A 26,637-nucleotide genomic window follows, 5' to 3' on the forward strand; every position below is an offset into this window, starting at 1 on the left:
GTGCTTTGCTTAGTTTTTGCCCTCTTGTACATAAAAATGATTCTTGGATGCGGGGGACATTGGATCTCTGATCTTTTATTGAAAACTACATTAATATTTGTACCTAGATGGAAAAGGGTATTCGTGAGTCCTGGAATAAAAACACTTCATTACAAATAGAGTCGTCGTCTTTCGTGCCAAAGAAAACGATATTAGGATATGATGTTTCAGATTTTTTATCCATCTTGTTTACATAAAGGAAAAACCACCCATATGGCTTCGGAAATGATTGGAAGCTATTCTCATATTCTCATATACATTCGGATACCATCATGTGTATATGCTGTCAACTGTCATTATATAATTATTAAAAAAAAAATATTTTGTCAAATTGATGTGGATGCTTGAGCATCTGAGCATATATGCAAGCTACGCCACTGTTTATTTAAGTAGTTCTACATGTTGATATTAAACGTATGAGTGAAACATATTTTCCGAAAATTATACTGCTCGTCTAACATTATATCAAACTACTACTCTACTTCAGATGATATCCTGGTTTTTTTTACAATGTAAAAAATATCTTTTGTGCCTTCATAGATTTTGAGAAGGCTTTCGATGGCGAGATGGTTTGTTTTATAAAATGTTATTAAACAATATAAATGGTAAGATTATAAGTTTAATATATTAAATATGAACTGTGATACTGAATCTGGTATAACATATACAATTGTTATTCGGGATAATTTGCATGTGACAACGACGTACACGGAGAAATATTATCACCTTTCATATTTTCTTTATTTTTAAAGGATTTAGAAGATTTTTTCGCCAGTAAAAATATTACAGTACTTATTAAAAAACCATATCAGAAGATCTTGAAAGAGAATTTGAAATATATCTAAAGTTTTTCATCATAGTATACGCAAATGACACAGGTGTTGTTGGCAGAAACAGTACAGGATCTGCAGACGCAAAATCTATGCCTTTCATAACTATTGCAAAGTTTGGAAAATAAGTAAACGTTGACAAGACCAAAACCCTAATTTCTCTGAATTTTAGTCAAATACAGGAGAACCAGTTTTAAGAAGCTTAGTTCTTCTATAAAAAAAAATATATTATAACATTTGTAACCTCTCTCGCTTGTTTTGTACATATTTCAAATATTTATTGTCGTATTTGTCATCCATGTACTGATGTAATGCGTTGGCTTTGTGAGAATAAAGATATAAGGTAGTATACTGACTGAAATTAAAAACGCAACACTCATTTTCTTGATTTGTTTTAACAAATCATGTTTGATTATCATACAACTACTGTTCATGCTTACCATACTTCTTACACTTTAGAAAAAACCAACTTGTGTTTATTGGAGATACCGGATATTTGAAGCCGAACGAATTGCTAAACTCGAAATTTCGAACCCATAAAAGATTTTTTCAGTTTTTCTTGCTTCGTGAAACAGTTCTTTCAATCCTTGGTCACACTTAAATCAATTAAAAAATGTTGCATCTCAATATTGCCAAGAATGAGGAATAAAAAACTGAATCAGCCCATAAGAGTACTGCAAACAGGAAAAGGTGAATGTGCTGCAAACATATATTTTGACTTCAGAAACTCGTCTTACTGTCCTTCCGACAACGATACAGGTAGACGGGATTTGTTGCTGACCATCAATGACTCGATCAACATCAATGCAATGTCCATAGAATTTGATAACACAACGTCATTTGCGAGACATGTTTACGACCGAAACGTCAACTGCTTATCAAATTACCGAATGCCATTGCGCACGGATTCATGCCATAAATGTTTCCCATAAACTGAACTGCCAAAGAATCGGATAAAGAAACACATTTAAAGCCCTGAAGTTTCAACCGAATAATTGCCAAAACCCATTGTAATGGGTGGAACAAAGGCAACATCAGAAGGTGTAAAACAGAACCCAAACCATATCGAAAAGAATGTGTTGACCTTTCTGACAATCATTTTGGCGTTTGTTATATGCAGTCAGTCTTTGCTTTTAACGGCGACACATTCATTAAAAAATTTGAAAGGAATAATCTAGTTTTTTCACGATTTCTTTATATAAATCTTATGTAGACAATCCTTAACTGGTTTTGCAAGCACGGCGATGAGAGATACTTGTTTTCGTATGGGTGAACAGTCAACCCTCTAGAAATTATTGGAATAGAACATTCAAATTCCTGTATATCCAAAGCAGTTGGTGGAATACATGTCTAAGAAAAAACAAGATTGCAAGTATAATTTCATATTTTAATTTTGATTCTTTTTCAATTTCATACCCTGTTATAAATATATTTTGGTCATATAATTCTTCTGACCAAACTCAAAATATTGCTTATAAGGAATGTCGTGTCACATGAATGATACAATGTACAATGAATTGAGACAAATAACCGTACCTCAGGTTTTAAAAAGTAGAAAAATAACTATACACATTCTCTGTACAAAAACATTAACAAACATAGACAAAACAAATATCAACTTTGGTATAAACAATTCTTCAATAGAAAACAAGAGTATTGTAAAAGAGATTAAGACGAACAAAGAGGGTCTAAACGGGTATGTTTCATGTGTTTCTAATTCATCTATGAACACTAAAGTGTAATTTAACAGGAAAATCATAAGATCAGGAGATTATTCTTATTCTGAACGTTTTGTAGCCTGGTATCCTGGCCCAATATCTGTTTCACGTCGGTTCTGTAAAACTGTGATCCAGGATCTCAGACTACACATTTTGTTGATACCCTGCACCCGTTTAAATCCTCATTAAAGAGTATATAATGCCACAAAAATGGAACAAGAAAGACTAGAGATCTCTGCTGTCAGCAGTATGTCACATTGTCATATTCATATGTCGTATGATGGCATAGATTATCGTAGTATGCAATTGTATTATGCTTGTTTAGCACCAACCCACCAAACACAGTCCCAAATAAACATGTAAATTCAACAATTCAGCACTGTATGAAATGGAATAATGTCACATGATAGGGAACTAGACATCCAGTTCCGACAGAATGATTTCATAGTCCTTGTCATCGTTCATTTGATTGAGTTCTATAACAAACGTAGATTCGTGAGAGTAATGTCGTACAATGTTGTCATCTAATCGGACCAATATTCTGAAATAATAAAATAAGCATATTTAGTTTAAAGCTATAAAAAGTCTTCAATGAAAAGTCAACGACGATGGCGATGGGTACAGTACATCTAAACTATTAATTGAGCAATTTTAAATTCCAAATGGTTGTTCAAAGTATTGTTCAGGTAAATAGTTATAAACCTTGCTTCATTCCGGTATGGTTTTTTTTCTTTAATAATCTACAGGATATGCTGTTTTATTACCACTTTTGTGTTGCCATGCATAGTTACAACCTAAAAATGTTATACTAGAAGTCTAGCTCTTTTATTACAATAAGTATTTTATTATGTGTTAACTTTACTGGGTGGTAGCCTAGGAATGTAACCGAAAATACCAATGTAATTTTACCAGTTTTAAACATAAAATGAATTTCCATATTCTAAACTTTAATATGCTGCACTTTTTTCTAAATAAGTTTAATTACTCACCCCTTTTTTGATCTTTTGTAAGTACTCTTGACTTTAACAGCTGGTATTTTATACTTTTCTTCGACCTTTAAATGAAATAAATATCTTTAATTCTTAAATTCACGTAATCGTTTACACACCATCTTTATTCAACTTTTCAATAGGCATCATATTGCTGACCATATAATACTGACATAATAATACTAATATGTAATTGTACAGACGTATTCAAAGGGTTCACGAATTTAAATGTGTAAACATAAAGTAAACTGGGATAGCATGAATATATTAAATATTCAACAAGTACTAATGATGATCATCATTATAAAAAGTAGATTTACAATAAACTTACAGCTTGGAGAAGTCCTTGAAGAGTTGGTGTGCGTAGCATGAGTGCTGTATAGATCGTCTCGTTGTGTTCTCGAACATACAATAACACTGAAAGGAAAACACAATATAATGACATGACAGAAAATTAATAACTTCTATTTGTTTTTTATTGTTTGAATATATATTTTTTTAATTTCAACTTCCAGTGCGGACATTAAAATTTCGAAATTGTAGATATATATAGTTAACGACAACTTTTAATGAATAATGATAAAAGATGCAACAGAAGTAATGGACTTCTCAGAAAAAATACCTTTTGGGAGATCATGATAATATGCATCTGTTCTGCTTCTCTTTGCAGGCGGACAAAGTATATCTTCAAATCCTTCTGCACTCGTCAAACTGTAAAGTAATAATAGTAAAATTCAATTAAATCCAGAGTTAAAATTTTTTACTCAATAAATACTAAAAATAAAATCAAATCATCGTTTTTGGTCTACAGTTTTTCTGTCCTTTTGGAAAAAAATTCTTGAAACAATTAATTGACGAATTTCAGTATTTATATCAAGGTTCTTGCTTCATATTTTCTACAAACCACTAAATATTTATCTTTATTTTCATAACAAATGAAGGTAAATCCAAGTTGTAATATAAATGTGTTCTTACCTCGAGTTTCCGTCATCGTCTGTCACACCTATACTCATAGGACTAGCCTGAAAGGAATAAAACAAATATTTCATTTCTTTGTAAGAAAATGGTTTCATACATTAAATCAAGGAAATGTTTCAACATATTTTACAAGACAAAGGTAATTTCACCTAAGAAATTTGATAATAATTTTACCAAGCCCAATTAATACTGTTACATTTAATTTTTTCGAAAAAAATAACTTCCCTTAAAAAACAGATGAATATCAATGATGGATGTGGACAATTTCTTGGTAATGAAATCTTACTTTTTGAATAATACATAGTTTTTGCATCATGGAAATTGTTATAAATCAACTTTAGACCTTTAAAAAAACCATTGTATTCCAAAGTACCTTATTGACGCTGTCATCCTGATCACTACTGACTGGGGTAAACAAAACCGGAAATGTTTTAGAGTCGGCCATGCTGTAGAAAGCTGATCGTTCACATGGTGGCCAGTGCATCTCCATCTCACTTCGTTTTCCTGGTAGAAAAGAAATGGTAATACAAAATGTAATCAAGTTTCTCAATTTTTAATAATAAGAAAAAAAAAGAGAGGTGGTATAAATGGCAATGAGACAACAGTCAAAAAGAGTCCAAATGGCGTTTTTGTGAGCAACTAAAGGTAACTTTTACTTACACTCTATGTTATATACCATTCATCTTTTTCTTGAAAATATTTTTAATTAAAAGTACTTTTTATAAAAAAAAAAAAATATATATATATAAAATAAATAATTGAAATAACAAAAAAAATGTTCCAAGGATAAAGTTAATATATAATTGGAAATCACTCAATTTAAAAACAAAATAATAGAGAAGACTTACGTTTGATAGTTTCTTGTCCGTCTTTAGTTCTAACAGTTCGTCTCTTTTCCTCATCTCTTGTCTTTCTTTCAGCCCCCTTGTCACAGAACACCTTGATTTGACAATACCCTCTATGGATAGGGTATATATCTTTTTGATTTTCAAATGTATCGATCTGAATGTGTAATGGAAGACCCTTTAAAAGAAAAATGCAAACATAAAACTTAATTAACTTATAAAATTTCTAGCTATATTAAACTAAAGCTTCTTCTATTTTTAATATGTATTTGTCATTCTTTACCGATTTTTAAATTAACGACAAGTCAAAAAGGACGACAGCTAGTGCGTGAAATACATACATTTGATCAACTTGTGTCGCACTTCAGCTTTCGTTTGGTTAACAAGTATAATACACATTACAATTCAGCTAAGCCATAGATGTATGTCCAACAACTAATTTTTGGTTGTTTTTATTGACTAAAAACTCAATTATATTCATTTATTCAATTTCCAACAACTAAGAGCATGAAATTGATTTTGATTACATTAGTAATTTTTCTTGTAACATCATAAAACCCTAATGGAAAATTGATGAAGAGTAATATCTATACACACCTTGACACCTTTTTGATTGCTGAAATCTGTGCTGAGACAGTGTACCGCCACATTTACCTGTAATCATTAAAACTTTATTACTTAAAATGAAAGAAAATCGATGAAAAAGCCATTTATTTTCATTCAGCACTGATGAATTATTGGTGATTAAAGCTTAAAGCTCAAAGTGTTTGATGCAGCGATGTTGAAGATTACGTATCCAGACGCAATGCCGTCATAATCTGCATGTGATGTTCGGAATTTAAGTAAATTACGTAAAAACATTGACAGAAATCATACATTATTGCAACTTACAAAGCAACATTTATTCATTTGAGCCAAATGCTGTTAACATGAAATTATTCTCGTGTGAAAAAATGTCGGAAAAGCGTTATTTTAAACCTTAAAATCAACTGAACATTATATAGTAAATATTGATTGATATGACTGTTTACCTTAACATTCGAGTCTCTTGGATTCCATTTGACAGCCACGGCATTAAATGCTATCTCGTTTATATTACTAGCTTGTACACCTTGGCTGTCCTTTGTATCTGAAAATATCAACAGTAAAAACATCGAATATATTTCAAACTACGATTTACTCTTAAACTTTGATATGGATTATCAAAGACAATTGCTTTGAATAAAGCTACAATCATGACCAGTCAAAACTGTAGAAAACACGTACATGTATGATGTGCCAAATTATATATTAGGCTGGTTTCTTTGAAAGGATTTTACAAAATATTTTTTACTTTCAAGTTGTGTAAAAAATAATATTATTGGCTGAATTTCCATTTTATTTGCCTATAACTCAGTAACTACAAGGAATTGAGGAGGATACTACTTATAACTAAATATGTTTGCTTACCAATATCAATGACTCTCTGTTTATAGCTATGCTGCCGTGAATGCCAAAACTCCCATGCCTTTCTCTCGTCCTCTAGTGATTTGTCATCCCTGAACACAACCATGATTACTGACTGTAAGATAAACCAAAAAATATACTGTTCATGGATTTCTAGATGGAAGTACTGTATAAAAACAACGGATTGATTTATGATTCTTCAATGAACTGGTATTGAGAATAAGATATTCTACTAGTATCTGAGTTCGCCATTTCCGAAGAGTGGAGCACACAGGGGCCAGGGTAAAGACAATACATGAGTTTAAAACATTGATGTTTTCTTTATAGGAGAACAGAAGTATTTTTTTTTGTCTATTTGAACCCAATACTCAAATTCAAGGCACATATGAAGTAGTTCTAAAAGGTTCTGAAATGTTTTCGATACCATGTTGAATAAAAAATTACTGAGGGAAAATAATACATGAAGTAAGTACAACAGAAATAAATGTCCTTACCTTAACCATCTGTGACGGTGGTATTCTGTCCCCTGCAAACTCTAAGCTTAATGCATAATACTGGCCTGTAAAATAAAAATAATAAGTTGTCAAATCTGTCATTCCCACCTTTCTTCGTTTTTTTTCTATATTCTTGCTTAGACGTAAGTTATACTGTCTTAAAACTATTTTCCCTGTTTTGACAAAAAGTCTTGTCTAAATGTGAACCAAACCATTTTAAAACGTTTGAAGTAAAATTGAAATAAACAAAGAATTAAAAAAAAAAGCGCAAAATTCACATCTATAGTAAGTGTTTACCTTTGTTTACGTATGTGATTCTGTCTTCATCAAACCGCACTGAGGTCGAGATAGGAGTATCCATGAAGTAATTATAACCAGTTGGATTAATTTCTCTGAAAAGATAATAATTTATAAAATTATATATACACACAATACCGCCAGAATAAATGACAAACACACAATACCGCCAGAATAAATGATAAACACACAATACCGCCAGAATAAATGATATACCCACAATATCGCTAAAACATGTATATTAACTACAAGGAGGTATTTAATTGGAATTTTATTAGTAATTTTTTTTTTCCTCTTGCAAACACATTTATGATTACAAAGAAGCTAAATTATCCATCAAAATCGTAAAAAATACAGAAACATCAATTTGCAAGACTAAATAACTTACAATTTTGGAATCGTCGGGTGATATGCGGTTAGTTTGTCCGACGCCCATCGTTGTTTAGGAAATACCACTGGTGCCGACTTCCGTCTTTTTCCAGTTTTCTGAGGTGCAACAGGCGTCTCCTGGAAATTACTGTCCTCCTTTTTATAAAACTAGAAACATTAAATTTGTCTTCATTAACACATGTGCAATTCCTATTTCGCTGAATTTTCACTTAAACTCTTTCAATTCTGTATTAATTTTTTTCCGATGAAACTTCAATAATACAGAATGTGTACAAAAACCCTTGGGTTACGTTAACTAAAACATATCATTTCCATCTCAATAATATCATTGACACCACTAATTATCAAATTATTACATTTAATGAAAATCGTTGAAGATAAAGATCAGATGTCTGATATATGTTCTCACGTTTAATCTTTAATAATTATATGTTTTCTGATAAACATCTATCGTGTAAATCATGTATTAACTTGGTTTAATGAAGACAAATGAATAATAATGGAGCTGAAATTTAAATTTTGATTAAAATTTTTACGTTGAATTTCCTTATTTCTATTTTGATATAATATACTATTCATTATTTCCCAGAACAGATATTTCAAAAGAAAATTAAATTTAAAAAAAAAATGTATTGGAATTTTAAAAAGTCATGTGGAAGATAGTGCTTACCAATGAGTTCTGTTGTTCTGTTGGAGATAAGCAAGGTTCGTGATATCCACTATCAGGAGATTTCATTGTGTAGTTTTCTTTGATGTTGGTAGCATACGGGTACGTCTGTGGATGTGCTGGTTGGTGATGTTGCTGCTGTTGCTCTTGGTAGAACTGTTGCTGTTGTATAAAACGTTCCAACATTATATCTCTGTCAGCAACCTGATTCTCTAATGATGACGTTACTGGCGGATACATATAGTTGGTGTTCTGAGAGTAGAAATTGTTTGTCGTTACTGGATACGAGTTCTGTCTCATTGGCGTTGTGGTAATTGGCTCTTGGATACTTGTGCCTGTAGATTGTTGAAGACTTACTAAATGTTGCAAATTGTTTACTAGCATATCTGGATAACAATTATTATGAGCGACTGACATATGAAGGGACACAGGGTCCACTTCAAGTACTGTGTGTGAACCTAAACGATGAGACATGTTTTCACTATTATCTTGAGTTGTCAACGAAGTTGTGACTGGAGATTCCGTGTTTGGCGCCGTTAAAGTACCCGTTGAGACAATTTGGAAGTCCTCGGGTTTTTCTATTGGATCAGACACACTATCGTCACGTGACATTGCACTTGCTGATATACCGTTATTCTCATTAGTCAACGGTACTGTACTGCTCGGAGGCATTGTCACGCCTTGCTGACTAACTTTATTTTTCATTATTTTTTCTGAAAGTGCTTTAACAATTGTTTTAGTTGGTCTTGTTTCATAAATATTTCTATGTATATCATTCTGATGTTTGCTTCCATTGTTTTTATGTTTAATTGATTCGTTATAATTTGGGAGAATTTTGTCACAGTTTGTAATGATACATGAATCTGATGTTTGGTGAGGAGTTGTTTGAGATTGCACTATTGATGTGGTATAAATGACATCATCTGAATCGTGATTTGAAGCACTAGTTGTGATACATGATGATAAATCCTCTGCAGATGAGAACACAATGTCATTTTCATTTCTCACTTCTCTGTTATTCGTTACATTTTCTAGAATTCCCTGAGTTTCAACAAGCTCCTGAAAATTTAAATCAAATATAGTAATCGTAGACATTTAATACGGCAACTAGTTTTGTTCATTCCCTACTAAGAGTAACACATCTTTAGTTTATGCAATGTCTATTTCATCATGGAACACTTTTTCCAGAATCAGGGGTTCAGTAAGGGATGAAAATAAGTTTGAAATTTGTGTTACAATTTAAATAGCCATCAATGTAATAATTTAAGTTGCATTATAAAAACAATATTAGGTCAATGTCAAAAAAAAAAATTTTTGTATTCGACACAAAAGTGTGGAAAGACTCGGTATAACCTTGTCCTTCCCTAGTTTCTCAGCCTTGTACAAACAAGTTGATATTTTTCTGATATTGACCTGATTTTTTTCTCTCTCTGACATTGAACCACTATTGTTTAAATTATTTAAAGTCTTTGATGCAGAGGACTCTTGCTTATTCATACCTAATATTTTTATTATTTTGACTGTACAAGAGCAAGTGGTTTTCATCTTCTATGGTTTTACAATTAAACAAATTTGAATTTTTTTAATAGTTTAGCAAACTCGTCTTCGGTTTAAAGAAACATATAGATATATCGATGTGCCATTGCCATCATCTTGCTCATAAAGGTAGAATTTGGGAAACACATCACAAAGTACATTTCCCTGTATTTTTTCGAACTCTTTCAACTTGAAAGGGTTTTATCAGAAGTTAGAATATCTACAGTAAGTGCTAAAGAAGAAGATAACGAGCATGACTTCTTTGATATGAGCCATGCATTATTCTACTCTTAAGAAATTACTTTTTTCTAGATTTTTGTACTTTGTCGTTCTTCGTGTTAAGCATAATTGTGTATCTTTATTTCTATAAATATTCATCCATATAAATGTCGAATCAATTAGAATAACATAGTCTTTTATAGAAACTGCTGGCATATTGCTGAGTGATGCACAATTTAAACTTTTCCTACGTATCATAGTAGTCATCCTAGGGTGGATTTGGTTGAATTGTTAAGAAGCATTATGATTGAAAACGTTTTAAAATTTATCAATTATCTATGTGGTACAATCAAGAAACTTGTACGAATGTAACAAAAACATGTCAAAGTTTACGACTGACTAGGTTACAAATATTCAAACTGTCATTGCTTATTATGATGCATATTTTTTAAATAATATTTTTCTATAGGGAGTAGTTATTATGTACGAAGTAAGAAGATGTGGTATATTTGCCAATGAGACTGCTATCAATTAAAGGCCAAATAACGTGGACTAAAGCAATTGTTATTTATATCTGTAGCTTAATTTCAGTATGAATGTGATCTCCTTTTCAAAATGGACAAAGTCCTGAACATGCCTGAAATATTTGCCACTGAACATTAATCAGTTAAAATTTGTTTCTTTACTTAGTTGTTTATGGATACTTCCAAATTCTTTAACTTTATTAAAGATTAAAACGCGTAGTTTCAGCATTATTTGAAACTCACTTCAATATAAAGACTATTTTTTTAAACAAATTACAGAAATCATATTGATCAGTCGTTATATTCAAAAGAAATATATATCAATGTGTCTTAAGATACTTGGGTTATTCTGATTTTTTTTTAGAAAGGCTTAGTACATAGTACAATTGAAAAGAATTTGAATGTTCAGACAGTAGGAGTATTTTTAAATAAACTTTGTAATATTGTGCTTTGCCCACTTACTTTAATAGGAATAGTTTCTTTTCATAAACCTCTAATTTACTGAAGGACTTAATTTTTGACACGAAAGATTTAAATGGAAAAGTGTGGTTGACTTTCTTACGTAATATGATGTGATGAGACGTTTTTAAATTAAATTTCAATCTAAATAAGTACAAATGTATAGAAGCTTAATGGAGCAGGAGACCATCAGGTTCACATAAAATTGTTTGAAATTGTTAACTACACCCTAAAAGTCTAGCATTTCAACAGATAAACCTACACGTATAGATGTATTTTATCTTAATATCTATGTTTACTCCTGCAAGACACATTTAGTTTGCATCAACGAGCCTAAGCAAATTATTAACTTTTTTTAAACTGTAATGCAGCAAATTTTAAAAGTAGATGTGGTATTATTGCAAGCCAGTTTAAATTTTCTTTCATTTTTATTTTGTTCATCAAGTAGAAAATTTATTTCATTCCATTTTCCTATGCATCAAAATTATTAAAAAAAAAGTTATTTGAAACTAAAATGACAAACATTTATCATTTTTCTCAATCTTTTTAAAGAGATAAAGTTAAACAATACAACAATAGCATGTCAATATGCATTTTTTCCTGTCATCATAATTAAAAATATGTATTTCCATATCTTCAAATGAAAGTCATGTATTAATTATTAGATCAATGTCAACTAAATCAGATACGATTCTACATAACATGATATTACTAATTAACAACCATCTCGAGGCTAAATTAACTGTACTAATTATCTACAAATTTATTGACTACTATCAGATAATTTAAAGATGGTAGATTTAATTCAATTTCAATATTTTTACCTTACCGGAAGGTATTTTGTCCAAAGTTTGAATTGCAAAATCATAACGATAGCTGATTATGAAATTATCATCAATTATGATTATCTTACCTGGCTTGTGGCCACAATGTCTTCTGATTTTGATTTTTCCTGCATTTCTTGCATATTAAAAAATCTGTCAACTTCAGTTTGCAAGACGCTCATGTAGTCATTCGATCCATCGGTTCCCTGTAAGTCCTCCTTTTTGTCCCTGAAAAAAGTGTATGATATTGTCACAGTTTTCTATACGGAAGTTTAAGCTCTACCACTTGACGATCACTTTTAACATGCAATTGTACATGATCTACAGTGAGCATGCATAATACTACAATGTCTAATTTCAAGCTGAGTAATCCACTACATGAATACTACAATACATGATCAATATTTAATATTCATTTGACTAAAATCTCGACCTAGGCTATACTTTCAACATAAAAACTCCAGGCCAACAAGACACTTATGTGAAAATATTTAATATGACAACGATCTTAACATCAGTTTATGACTTCACACTCGACTGGTACCAGGACTATACACGGGAAGTTTATATATAAGGTTTACTATAATTAACATAACATTCAACCTTCAAATGTCTAATTCCTCAATTATCGCACTTTTAATCGGAAAGAAAAATATTGTATTTCGATTTTATTTGCGGCTAAAAAGTATAAAATGACCAATTAATGTAGGACGCGAAAAGATTCACAAACGGAAGGGTATTCTGAAGGCAGAAACGGTTTGTAAGTTTACCTAAGTGATGCATCATCACACTGGTTCACTAAAGTATAACATTTTTTTAATTGAAGGTAAATATAACTATTGATTTTCAATGCAATATTAAAAGCATCGATCACGCATGCCCTCGCTTGTCAATGTGGTGTGTACTGGGTATAAATGGTAATGAAGGTCTACATCGGTCGCATTATACGACTGCGGCATGACAAAAGGACGAAAAACACGTGTAAGCTGCTAAAAAGATATAAACTCGAAACATATAATGATAAATACAAACGACAAATAATCGCATTGCTTAAATAAGAAACACATATCAAAATAATACTTATAATTCCAAACACTACATAAGTGAAAAGACTTGTTAAACAAATGATTTATTAGACACATGACCTTGAAGAATAATATGGAAAAAACTGCAAGTTTAGGTTCTTTCATTCCACAGTCGTATTTCTGAACATATATCAAGCTTTAAATGCCTGGAAATATCTATAAACTGCACAAATCTTCCTTACACTTGTTTTTTATCATGTTAAAACAGAGAGGTATTATACTTTCTAAACTTATTCTTTCAGTGATTACCAGCAATCCTGGTGTCAAAAATCATGTCCTGCATTGAATATAATAAATTTTACAGAAAATGTTGCATTGCTATTTTATGTTTGCTTCATAACGTTGCCGAATATACTTTGTAAAAACTATCATTCAAAATAGATGAAATTCAATTCTTATTTGACAGGGTCACTCAACTTTAAACATCTTTAAAATAGATATAATATGGGATATCAAATTTGATCGTAATAAACTGTTTATTTATTCAGGAATATGTATCATATATGCGACCTCCTGTTACATGTGTCCGAGTCTTTGTTAAAGAAAATCATATGAAAGAAGAGAACTAAGTCTAGTCCACCACCAAAATACGAAAAAATGAGAGAAAAAAAATACAATCGTAACTATCTTTCAGTAATAATGATTACTAGTATATCTAAATGGTAAAGAATTCCACACAGTAGAAGTGACTTATATAAAAAAATAAAATAAAAGAAGATGTGATATGATTGGCAAAGAAACAACACTTCATAAAAGACACAGAAATTAACAACTATAGGTTACCGTACGTCCTTTAACAATGAACAAAGCACATACCGCTTAGTCAGATATAAAAGGCCCCGGAATAGCAAATGCAAATCAATTGAAACGAGAAAAACTAAAGACCTAAAATACTAAATTAAAAAAAAATATGTAACACAGTAACAAACGACAACCTCTGAATTACAGGTTCCTTACTTGGGACAGGCACATACAGAATATGGCGGTGTTAAACAATTTTGCGGGCGACACCAATAGAAAGATGGAAAATAACAGCAAACACATAAAAAGATGGGAAATAACAACCAACACATAAAAAGATGGGAAATAATCACCAAAACAAAGACAGATTGGAGAATAACCACAAAAAATGATTGGAAAATAACCAGTGTCCACCCAAACATAGAAAGATGGGAAATAACCACAAAAACATAGAAAGATGGAAAATAACCACCAAACCATAGAAAGATTGAAACAGCGCGTGTGCGTGTGCACTATACCACCCAAACATAGAAAGACGGAAACTTGTGTTTATCATGTAAACCACCAAGCATAAAAAGATGGAAAATAAAATTTTCTAAACTTGTAATAATTTAAACTTTTTATTTTATTTTGAAAAAAATAATTATACATCGACATTTCTATAAAATATTAAGTAATGCTAAGTTGTCAAAATTGAATATTATACAGTACACATCCAACTGTTGCAGACAACTCGCATAACTAAATTTGGTTTAACATTTAACCGTAGACGTCTATCGGTTGATTCCGATGTTGGCGAATCAAAAAAGTAGAATGCCGGTCATAATTTTAAGTTCATATATCGTGGCTAAAAGCAACAACATGATATTGAAAATGAATGTTTCCTATTTTTCTCTGTGGTGCTTCTTATCCTTAATTAATGTGAGCATCACATTCGCCTATATGACTAACCTTACTAATGGCATATTCAGCGAATACAAAAGGTGCACTAGTGCATTTAAGAAGATAAATATATGATTAATATTGATATATATATATTATATATATTTATAGTTCATATTCAAATGGTTTAGATCTCGTATTCTTCTGCTTCGTCATTGCATCTTGTGTGTAATATGATTTATATTTTAATTTAAATGTTACATAATAATTTTGAAATATTTGCATAATTTTGATTTGACACATGTCTGTGTATTTTATATTATTAGAGGTTTGTTAACCTTATAGAAATATATAGACTTTTTTCACATTTGGCAATAGAAAATTGTTAAAATGTATTATGTTTTCAGCATTCAAGTACGTATCTTTTTCTATCGATATTCAAGGTGTCATGCCTTTGTTGGTATTCAAGACTATGGTAATGATTTGAAAATATACGGACAACTAAATGGCAAAATAACCACAAAAAAAGACCACAAGACAAACAACATATAGAAATATAAAGACCGAGCAATACGAATCACAGACCCAAATAATCTGAAATGACCTCAGATAAGCAGATACTGCTCCCCATGTGGCACCCGTCGTGTTGCTCGTGTAAGTTCAAACATAATGATGAGTCTATTAACATTCGAGGAAAAGCGGTCGGGATTCTGGTTACGACAATTTGGACATATCCGTCCTCATCTGTGAAACACAGATTTCATTATCAAATGTGCATATACACTATTAATATTCTTCACATGTCAATATTCATCGTAAATTTCCTTTGCCAAATTTCATGTTGATCTGTGGTGTTAGCTGAGTTTTATTTTTAAGGTTATAACTTATATTTGTTTTATTTGCTATAGGAAATATTGTTAAACCTAAAACATGCGAAACATTACATAAATATAGGATCCCTTGAAACCTTTGACCACAGTGTTAGTATGCAGGTCGTTTATACTATAACTGCATGGTGCTTAATATTTACCCAAATCTAAATGCTGACATTCAACGTTATTTGGCACTGTTGCAGTTGCACTTCATGATCTTTACATGATGACCTATATAGTTTTTATACATATTACACGTAAAACCATGACGATAACTTAATCTGCAGCTTTTACCAAGAAAACCAATGAATCCCAACAAAAAGGTTATGGTCTATTGATAAGACTAATATGTACACCTTGCATTTATTGTATACACCAAATATATAATAATCTTTATTTGTCATATAAGTAACGATTATACTTGTGACATAAACAAAAGTAACAACAACAATAAAATAACTGAGTTGAACACACACATATCTATATATATATATGTTCCAGACCGTATGAGCACCCGCGTGCGGTCTGACTAATATTAAGAAGTTGGTCAAGTTTACTATATACAAATGCATACAACAGATCAACATAACTTAACTCTCAAATTAATATAAAAAAGCTCAATTGTAATTGAAATAAAAACTTTACATTTTAACTATTTAAAAATTTAAATCTGTTAATCTCAGTGGCGGATCCAAGGGGGGGGGGGGGGTTCCGGGGGTGCGCACCCCCCCTTTATTTTTGCCGATCAATGCATTTGTATCGGGACATATGTTTTGCACCCCCCCCCTTTTGCCCTGGGTGCCCTGGGTTAGCACCCCCCCTTTCGAAAATTCCTGCATCCGCCCCTGAATCTCTTGTATTTATCATGTCGACCAGTACATTGATTGAATTATGATCACTGTAATTGAAGATATTGGAAGTAAACATAATTTGGGAGGACAATTGTTTTGAAATATTTAGCAACTTTACAAAAAAATGAAATGCGAAGACCGGAACATGCATGAACATCAAACATGTAAATGTAAAAATATACCGTTACTTGTGGTAGCAAGTGTTACATTGGGCGAGAGTACCAAATTAGGATTCAGATATACAGTTAAACAAATATTTAATTTCAATTGTTCGTTTGTTCATTTTCTACATCTAGTTGTAATAATAACAATTTGTAAAACTACAAAAAAAGATTGTGATAAATAAAATTGAGAATGGAAATGGGGAATGTGTCAAAGAGACAACAACCCGACCATAGAAAAAACAACAGCAGAAGGTCACCCACAGGTCTTCAATGTAGCGAGACATTCCCGCACCCGGAGGCGTCCTTCAGCTGGCCCCTAAACAAATACATACTAGTTTAGTGATAATGAACGCCATACTAATTTCCGAATTGTACACAAGAAACTAAAATTAAAAATGTTTGTTTAGATTTAACCCACACGATCCAATAACATGTATGGTCAGCTCGTACTGGACCATACGCGTATACTCATACGGTCCGACCGTACGCGTATGGTCGGACCGTACTAGTATACGTATACGGTCCGGACCGTACGCGCACGGTCCAAATACTCATACGGTCCGGAACATATACAAGTAAAACTAACTAAGAGTCCCCTGTCCTCAGCTCTAAAGACTGTTTTATAAAGGAACCTGTTTTTTTTTCACTTGGTTTATATAAGAAGGATTTAGTAGGACTACTAGTTTTTGAGCATCAGATAGATTTGGAAACATAGGATTATCTATTGCCATGTCATTAAAAAGTTTTATACGTAAAACATTATTAATTTGACAGTGGAGGAGAAAGTGATTTTCATCTTCTAAGGTTTTACAAGTTGGACATGTTTTATTGTCTCGAGGTATTTTTAGATATCTGCCCTTCTCAATGAGCAAATTATGGTCACTAATTCTAATTTTTGTAAATAAATGTCTAGTTTCAATAACTTTCAACGTTACTGAAGAACCTAAGCAAGAAAATTTACAACGGACCTTTAATAATTTTTAAAATAATGACAAGGTCAGAAGGCATTCGCCATACCACTATCACAGGCACTCGTCTCAGAAAAAAAATCCTATATACCTTTATATTTATATAAAGGTATATAGGGGGAAAAATATGAGACGAGTGCCTGTGACAACTATGCAATAATCAATAAACAATGAAATATGGCCAAGGCCAAGGCACTCCTGTCAGAAGAACATGTTAAACTTCAGTGCATCCACTCCATAGACAAAATATGATTGACTCGTCATCCAAAGTAACTGAAAAACTGATAAAACGAAGGCAACACTTATGAGCATAGCTCAATCAACTGATTTATATGCGTCATCACATGGAAGCTAAAATCGAAGCGTCTGTCGAATTTTTCATCAAATTCCACTAAACATTATTCCAGTTTCCTGGTATGACTCGATAAGTACAAAGATATTTCCCCTAGAGGTGGCACCACCTAGATTTGGATTGTAAAATAATTTAAAACAAACCTAGTAGTTTGTCAAGGTCAACGTAACCCATATCAGATAGAAATATACCAGACGGAAGTCAAAGTCAAGGTAAACCATATCAGATAGACATATACAAGACAGAAAGCAAGGTCACGGTAAACCATATCAGATAGACATGTACAAGACGGAGGTCAAGGTCAAGGTAAACCATATCAGATAGACATATACAAGACGGAATTCAAGGTCAAGGTAAACCATATCAGATAGACATATACAAGACAGAATTCAAGGTCAGGGTAAACCATATCAGATAGACATATACAAGACGGAATTCAAGGTAAAGGTTAACCATATCAGATAAACGTATATAAGACGGAAGTCAAGGTCAAGGTTGATCATATCAAATAGACATATAAATACTCTTTACTATATTTTATTAGACATAATACAATAGTTGACCAGTAACTTCCATTCATTGAGAAATAAATCTTATCACAAAAACTTAAAGTTGATCAACGAACCATAAACGTGAGGACAAGGTCAGATAAATGTATCAAACACACACCGATTCTATGTATTTTCCTTCTACTTGTAGTGACAAAATTGACCTTATTATGATATCTTTGACCTATAAAGCAAGAAATTAGGTCAAGGTAGATTAATTCATTTTTTATATAAACATTAGGTCTTTTCTCTACTCATGATTACATGTACAAAGCTAACATAACTTTGGTCAACGAATAAAGAGGTCAACGTCAGACGAACCATATTTCATTGAAGTTGTATTGGTAAAGTTCTACTTTAAAAGATTTCAGGAATTCAGTTTTACATAAGAAATATGTTATTTGTTCTGGTCAGTTTTCAGACGAGTTGGTCAATCATATGCTTTACAAGAGTAGGAAACATTAAACTAGAGGCTCTAAAGAGCCTGTGTCGCTCACCTTGGTATATGTGCATATTAAACAAAGGCCACAGATGGATTCATGACAAAATTGTGTTTTGGTGATGGTGATGTGTTTGTAGATCTTACTTTACTGAACATTCTTGCTGCTTACAATTAACTCTATCTATAATTTAGTTGGCCTAGTAGTTACAGTATAAAATATTGTAAAAATTTACACAATTTATGAAAATTGTTAAAAATTGACTATAAAAGGAAAATAACTCCTTCAGAGTCAATTGACAATTTTGGTCATGTTGACTTATTTTTAGGTCTTACTTTGCTTTACATGATTGCTGTTTACAGTTCCTCTCTATCTATAATAATATTCTAGATAATAACCAAAAGCTAAATTTTCATAAAATTACCAATTCAGTGGCAGCATTCCAACAATGGGTTGCCTGACTGGTCTGAAAATTTCAGGGCAGAAAGATCTTGACCTTGTGAACAAAATTTTCCTAATCAGATTTGCTTCAAATGCTTTGGTTTCAGGGATATGAGCCAAAAACTGCATATAACCCTATGTACTATTTTTAGCCATGTCAGCCATCTTGGTTCGCGGGCGGGGTCATTGGACACAATTTTAAAACTAAATACCCTAATGATAATAACCAAAAGCTGCAAAATTCGGACCGGGTGAGCAAAAAAAAAATGAACCTTTCTTAGAAATATTGCGATGTAAGATCGTTAATGACCTTAAAGAATGTTTTAGAGGACGAGTATCATTTTGTTTTATCATGTCCAACGTATAGATCTGTGCGTATTGAATTTTTACCTTTATTCTACTGTTCTTGGCCAAATCGGCACAAGTTAGATAATTTATTACAAGCTAATTCTAAATCTCTGACAGTAAAACTATGTAACTATTTAAATGCAGCTTGGAAAATAAGATCACATATATTGTCATAATATTATTGTATACTCTGTAACTACTGTTCTCTGCTGTCTTTTGTTTGTCATATATTGTATATATTTTCGTTTGCCATAGCATGTATTATATGCTTCTTGCAAATAAAGTATTCATTCATTCATTCAATGTGAAGTTTACCCGAAAAATTTATTAAAAAAGCAATTAAATTTACAATTGGTTAATTCTAAGTTGGTGTCTTGAGCGTGGTCCGTTTTCAACATAGAATGTATCTTTTAATATTTAATGTTTTATTGACACGGCATACCAAGATATCAGATACGTCTGATTGAAATCCGAAACAAAAAGTTTGTACATATGCTTTTCTGATGGAAGGAAACACTCATTTTACCTTTAAACTTAAGTCCTTTATTTGTGTTAATTAGTCCGAATGTTAATATTAAAACAGTGAATTCTTAGGTAACCATACATGAAAGCTTCTTAGAAATGACAGGCTGCCAGGTTAATAACATAAAGAGACATTCATTATGTAACTATTTTATTATGTAACTATCCATTTAAACGATTTTCTTTTTATTATTGGAAGGAGTGGCTGGCCGATTACAATTTTAAACGGACCAAAACAGAAATATATTAATGAAGAATTCCAGTAATTAGACAATGTCACAACTGAGAACCGACCTTAGAGTACTCTCTGTAACTGACAGCCGACCTTAGAGTACTCTCTGTAACAGACAGCCGACCTTAGAGTACTCTCTGTAACTGAAAGCCGACCTTAGAGTACTCTCTGTAACCGACAGCCGACCTTAGAGTACTCCCTGTAACTGAGAACCGACCTTAGAGTACTCTCTGTAACTGACAGCTAGTTCAAAGCAAACCTTCAATCTAAAGTATTTCAGGTTGAAGATCTTCTATTTAGAATATATTGGTTTGATCAAATTTGCAATATAAATTACTCTAATTATAATACACAAAAATTGCACAAGTTGAAAAGTACCATCTGCTTTACTGAACATTGTTTTTTTGCTGATAGTTCTAAAAATAAGGTTTCACTACACCTATCATATTAGCATACTAGTAAACATGACCAAAGACATAGAGGTCTAGGTGAGATAAACCAAATCGGAAATACATGTACACCGTAAAATCAATGATTCCCTACACCGAATATAGTTGACACTATTGTATACAAGAAACATATCATACCATGAAAAATTCCATGCACCAAATTCGGTTGACCTATATATGAAAGCTTCTTAGAAATGACAGGCTGCCAGGTTAATAACATAAAGAGACATTCATTATGTAACTATTTTATTATGTAACTATCCATTTAAACGATTTTCTTTTTATTATTGGAAGGAGTGGCTGGCCGATTACAATTTTAAACGGACCAAAACAGAAATATATTAATGAAGAATTCCAGTAATTAGACAATGTCACAACTGAGAACCGACCTTCTTAGAGTACTCTCTGTAACTGACAGCCGACCTTAGAGTACTCTCTGTAACTGACAGCCGACCTTAGTGTACTCTCTGTAACTGACAGCCGACCTTAGAGTACTCTCTGTAACTGACAGCCGACCTTAGAGTACTCTCTGTAACAGACAGCCGACCTTAGAGTACTCTCTGTAACTGAAAGCCGACCTTAGAGTACTCTCTGTAACCGACAGCCGACCTTAGAGTACTCCCTGTAACTGAGAACCGACCTTAGAGTACTCTCTGTAACTGACAGCTAGTTCAAAGCAAACCTTCAATCTAAAGTATTTCAGGTTGAAGATCTTCTATTTAGAATATATTGGTTTGATCAAATTTGCAATATAAATTACTCTAATTATAATACACAAAAATTGAACAAGTTGAAAAGTACCATCTGCTTTACTGAACATTGTTTTTTTGCTGATAGTTCTAAAAATAAGGTTTCACTACACCTATCATATTAGCATACTAGTAAACATGACCAAAGACATGGAGGTCTAGGTGAGATAAACCAAATCGGAAATACATGTACACCGTAAAATCAATGATTCCCTACACCGAATATAGTTGACACTATAGTATACAAGAAACATATCATACCATGAAAAATTCCATGCACCAAATTCGGTTGACCTACTGCATATATACAGTATAAGAAAACAGACCAAAATACACTGTAAAACTTACTTTTACATTTAACCAAATGAGGTTATGGTCACATGACACCTGCCAGTGTAAACTTTCCAATCCTTCCATACACCAAATATGGCAGACCTATTGCTTTTTTAAAAGGTATCTAAGGTCTGGACTTCACCACAAAAAGTTAACCTTGTTCACCGATCCATGAAATGAGGTCGATGTCAAGTGAAAACTGCCAAGGACAGGCATGAAGACCTTGCAAGGTACGCACATACTAAAAAGAGTGATCATGTTACCCATAAGATAAAAATTTACATTATGAAAATCCTTCAAGAAGTCACTGAACCATGAACATGAGGTGACGGACAATGGAAATATAACGGACGAAAACGTCATATCATAAGGAACCCATATATATATACAAAGTATGAAGCATCCAGGGGTTGAAGTCATAAAACTTTGCTCAGTGATTGGAGCACAAAAATCATGATCGAAACATGAAATCCAGCATTTTGATTGGTTGATTTTGGAGTATGAATACAAAAAACTGACTCGAAAGTTTTATGACTTCAAGGCCAAGTCTTCTACACTCTGAAATAAAACGCTTTTATGTAGTAAGTAAACGCTGCTGTAACCGCTGGAGCACTATCCCTTAGTTTCCCTTACTGTGATAGTATAGTAGGGTCGACAAAAAGTATACTGATAACAGAACCGGCACTCAACTTCCTCGGAAACTGTCATAAAAAAACCATTTAGTGGTTCAACTAGCAGTTGAAAGATAATAGAGAACAAATAACTAAACGACTTGACTTACTCATTATTCTTCTCAACTCTGTTATCAAACACAGACACTAACCCCTTCCCTAATGTCGAAATAAAACATGTACATACCTAATGAGTTCTTGTAATAAATGAAGTTTTTCTCCTATTTTCAATCCACTTTTATCTAAGGCGGGTAGGTTGATATATTCATGTAGTAATGCGGCAGCGGATGATTGTGTGTCTTCACCATTAATAGATGTTGTTGCAGCCAGTGGATGGCCGAAAAATGCCCGGATATCGTCTGGTGGGCCATCCTGTTCAATGTGTCCTTTTTTATCTGGCACGTTGTTGTTTTCTGAAAGACCGGCTTTGAGTTCTTCGCTGAAAAAGAAAAGAAAACTTCTATCACATGTGGACTGTATCACATCTTCTTGTATCGATGTATTGTACGAATACTTGTTCCTCTACACGTAAATCCTCACAATTCTCAATTCTTACCAAGGTTTAATTAATGAGCCAACATCGGACATTTTGCTAGTACACTTCCATTTATGATTTGTTGTGTTACACAAGGGTGGATCTGAAAAATGACTCAACTTCATGGTTTTAATCTTTACAAATAAATAAGTAGCACTTTCATAAAGGGTAGATTTAATGATTGAAAGATTTTATTTATGATCTTATTCCTTTCACGTATGTTTATTCCACGTAATTATTGTGGTACGCTCTGGTGCTTCTCTATAGACACTCCACTTGTAAGGCTTAGATGTCTCAAACATTTAAAATAACTATATATTCAAACTGTTTTTAATCAGAAAACACGTTGTTGTGAAAAAAAATAAAATTTTGACTACCATGCATACGGTTATGAAATTCACATTATAAACAGCGAATCTCAGGTTTCAATTATGAAGTTATGTAAATTTTAAGATCTTTTATAAAAATACCAAATAAAAACTTTATCATGCATGTAGTTTTGATTCACGATATACTTTCTTCTTTAAATGTTCCTTTACTTGTCAGTTATATTAGGCATTTATTAAAAAAACGTTTTTATGTTTTTGAATTGTCAATTTTTACGGGTTCAGTTTTGATAGAGCTACTCTATATATATTTATAGACTTAATCCATCATTTGCACATTTTATGTAACTTTTTATAATACAAGTTGTGCAATTACAAATGTAATCATCTTAATGTTGCCTTTTTATTTACATTTTGTTAACTGCATAATCTATTTCATGTAAATCTTGAACAAGAACTTTTCTAAATAAGAAAGAGTGTATGCTTCGTACAGAATAGGTAAGGAGAGAATCAAGATCCTTGAAACCATCTTCATCAAAATTGATCTTGCAAGTGAGATGGAACTAGCAATTAAACTGACATTTGAGATTGAACTTACAATTGAGCATACACTTGCAACTGAGGCTAAAGTTGATATTTAAAACAATCTTTCATATACTAGGTTGTCTTGTTCGTACACCATGGATTTTTCATACACATGATAAACTACTAAATCAAACTAAAGTCGACTCTCGTTATCTCAAAGAATTTAAATATCAGAGAGAAGGAAATATAATTCGAGATAACAAGAATTCTGAGGTAAACAGATAACGAGAGACCACTGTATTTCCATTCAACCAGCAAACACCTAAACACAAATTCATATAGTTTGTCGACCTAGACAAAAAAAAACCTTTGACATTTCTTCAGCATCAATAAGGGAAATTGAGTCAAATGTTTTACTACTTCTCAATTTTTTTCATACGTCCCACTCTTTGTAACTCGGAGCAGTGATGTACTGTACTAGCAGAACATTAGAACAAACTATGGACGCTCAGTTCAAATGGACATACTTCATCCGAACGGACCCGGTTGAATTGTTTTACCACTTTTTCAACGGACATAATTTATTTAATCTATATACTGTCAAACTCACATTTATTAAATTTGTTATAAAGTTTTGGTATAATTACCATCTCAGTAGTTGCAACATTATACTAATGCCACAACTTTATATTGACCCATTTTAATGTTGTTCCAATACCAAACATATATTTTAGAGAGTATACTATATACACTAATCTAGTAGTTTTATTATACTGTCTGTTACATGTATAAAAATCTGAAATTTTTAGGGGAGGGGAGGGGGTTGTAACATTGACATTTTTTTAAATCTTTACAGCTATACCTTTCTCACATAGCATGTTATTTTGCTGCAATTTCCTATTAAAACATCTTCGAGATTCATCTTAAAAAGTAGTATTTTGCTCTTTGTATGTTATTAGTAATAACTCATGTTATACTGGCTACCAAAGGTAATTCACAAGTCTTTATATACCAATTATAAAAAGATTTATATTTTGAAATGTTAAATATAAGCCATAAGGCGTAGCATACTGTCAAAGCGTGACTGTGACCTTCTTAAATAATAAAGGATATAAATATAGAACTTTAAATTACTAGCTAAGACCAGCCCACACATCAAAATGTGTTCATTTGTTTGGATTCGTTGTGGGGCGATCTAAATTGTCAGACCGTTGAAATGTTGCAATAGAGAAACGACTCATCAGTTTTTATTTGTTTGGCTTGTTGTCCATACTACAATGAATCAACGAAGAGGAAATGAATTTCAATATTTATTTCATTTATTTTCATGTATTTTCATTGAATATCTCAGTTTATTACCTGGCCTATATTTCATTAAATTGTCAATTGCTTTGACTTTATCCATAATTGATCAGATCGAATTCTTTTTCTGTTTTCACTAATATTGATTGACAAGGCCATTAATCCGAGGAAAATAATTGTACAAAAGTATCAATAGTTTTGTTTATGAATTAACTTGACAATACACGTCTTGGGAAGCCTATCAATTCTTATTTTTACCAATAATACATCGACTAAAGGTTGGAGAATAATTGTACTATTCAATAACCTTGTAGGTTCTACAAATGAATACATAAAATTGATACTTTACATACAAAACGAATTTGAGTCATTTCAATAACACCGAACAGGCAAAAGCTAATAGTCAATTTTTACTTTAAAACCAGATGTGCAATACAGTTTGTATTCATTTATAGCAACTGAAATGAGGGAATAGAGTGCCCAACAAAACAAAGTTGATAACATAAAAGAAATTGTCCCAAAAGAATACATAATAAATTCGACGTCCTTCAAAATCAAAAACATAAAAGTACAGTTCTTTTAAATAAATAAATTACTTCCCAATCCAGAGTACACAAAATAATACAAAAAGTTTCAAACCAGAGTTCATATTGATTTTTTTTGTCCTTCGACTATAGGATTCTTACTATAAAAGAAGTATACTCTAAAATTTAGGAGTAGTATGTCAATATTTTCAATGATAATACACATTAACTTGCATTCTTGACAATTAAACTTCAAAATAAAACCAAAGTATGTATGCTGACACATTTAATACAGATTACATAGATATTGCAGTTGCGGATTAAGAAAATTTCATAAAAAGGTGGGGGGGGGGGGGCTCTGACTGACATAAAAGAAGGTGGCGCTCCAGTCGGTTCTTCGTTGATTCCCTAAATAATTAACCATTATTTCACAGAAAAGGGGGTCAGCCCCACACCCTTGACCTGCATATGGACAAATTATTGAAATTTATATACTTATACAACCAGTGGTAAAATCTGTTC

At 32.1% G+C, this 26,637-nt stretch overlaps 1 protein-coding gene across 5 annotated transcripts in view; it reads right to left on the minus strand.

Annotated features, from left to right (window-relative positions):
• Positions 1-2,242: 2,242 nt before the first annotated feature.
• Positions 2,243-26,637, minus strand: part of LOC143064677 (uncharacterized) — a 33,365-nt gene continuing 8,970 nt past the window's right edge. For 3 of the 5 annotated variants that reach the window (XM_076237707.1, XM_076237716.1, XM_076237699.1), the window contains exons 2-17: positions 23,091-23,342; positions 12,345-12,483; positions 8,697-9,752; positions 8,025-8,173; positions 7,637-7,731; positions 7,340-7,404; positions 6,849-6,960; positions 6,431-6,528; positions 5,997-6,053; positions 5,403-5,577; positions 4,928-5,058; positions 4,552-4,598; positions 4,199-4,287; positions 3,908-3,993; positions 3,577-3,641; positions 2,243-3,128 (exon numbers count right to left, since the gene is read on the minus strand). In XM_076237707.1, coding sequence (XP_076093822.1) covers positions 3,002-3,128; positions 3,577-3,641; positions 3,908-3,993; positions 4,199-4,287; positions 4,552-4,598; positions 4,928-5,058; positions 5,403-5,577; positions 5,997-6,053; positions 6,431-6,528; positions 6,849-6,960; positions 7,340-7,404; positions 7,637-7,731; positions 8,025-8,173; positions 8,697-9,752; positions 12,345-12,483; positions 23,091-23,342 — 2,743 coding nt within the window. In that variant the 3' untranslated portion in view covers positions 2,243-3,001. Of the gene's footprint in view, positions 3,129-3,576; positions 3,642-3,907; positions 3,994-4,198; positions 4,288-4,551; positions 4,599-4,927; positions 5,059-5,402; positions 5,578-5,996; positions 6,054-6,430; positions 6,529-6,848; positions 6,961-7,339; positions 7,405-7,636; positions 7,732-8,024; positions 8,174-8,696; positions 9,753-12,344; positions 12,484-23,090; positions 23,343-23,459; positions 23,617-26,637 lie in introns of those variants that run through there. The other 2 variants (XM_076237688.1, XM_076237680.1) reach the window with 2 other exon arrangements.

This window comes from Mytilus galloprovincialis, chromosome 1, assembly GCF_965363235.1.
Source record: "Mytilus galloprovincialis chromosome 1, xbMytGall1.hap1.1, whole genome shotgun sequence".
Classification (NCBI taxonomy): domain Eukaryota; kingdom Metazoa; phylum Mollusca; class Bivalvia; order Mytilida; family Mytilidae; genus Mytilus; species Mytilus galloprovincialis.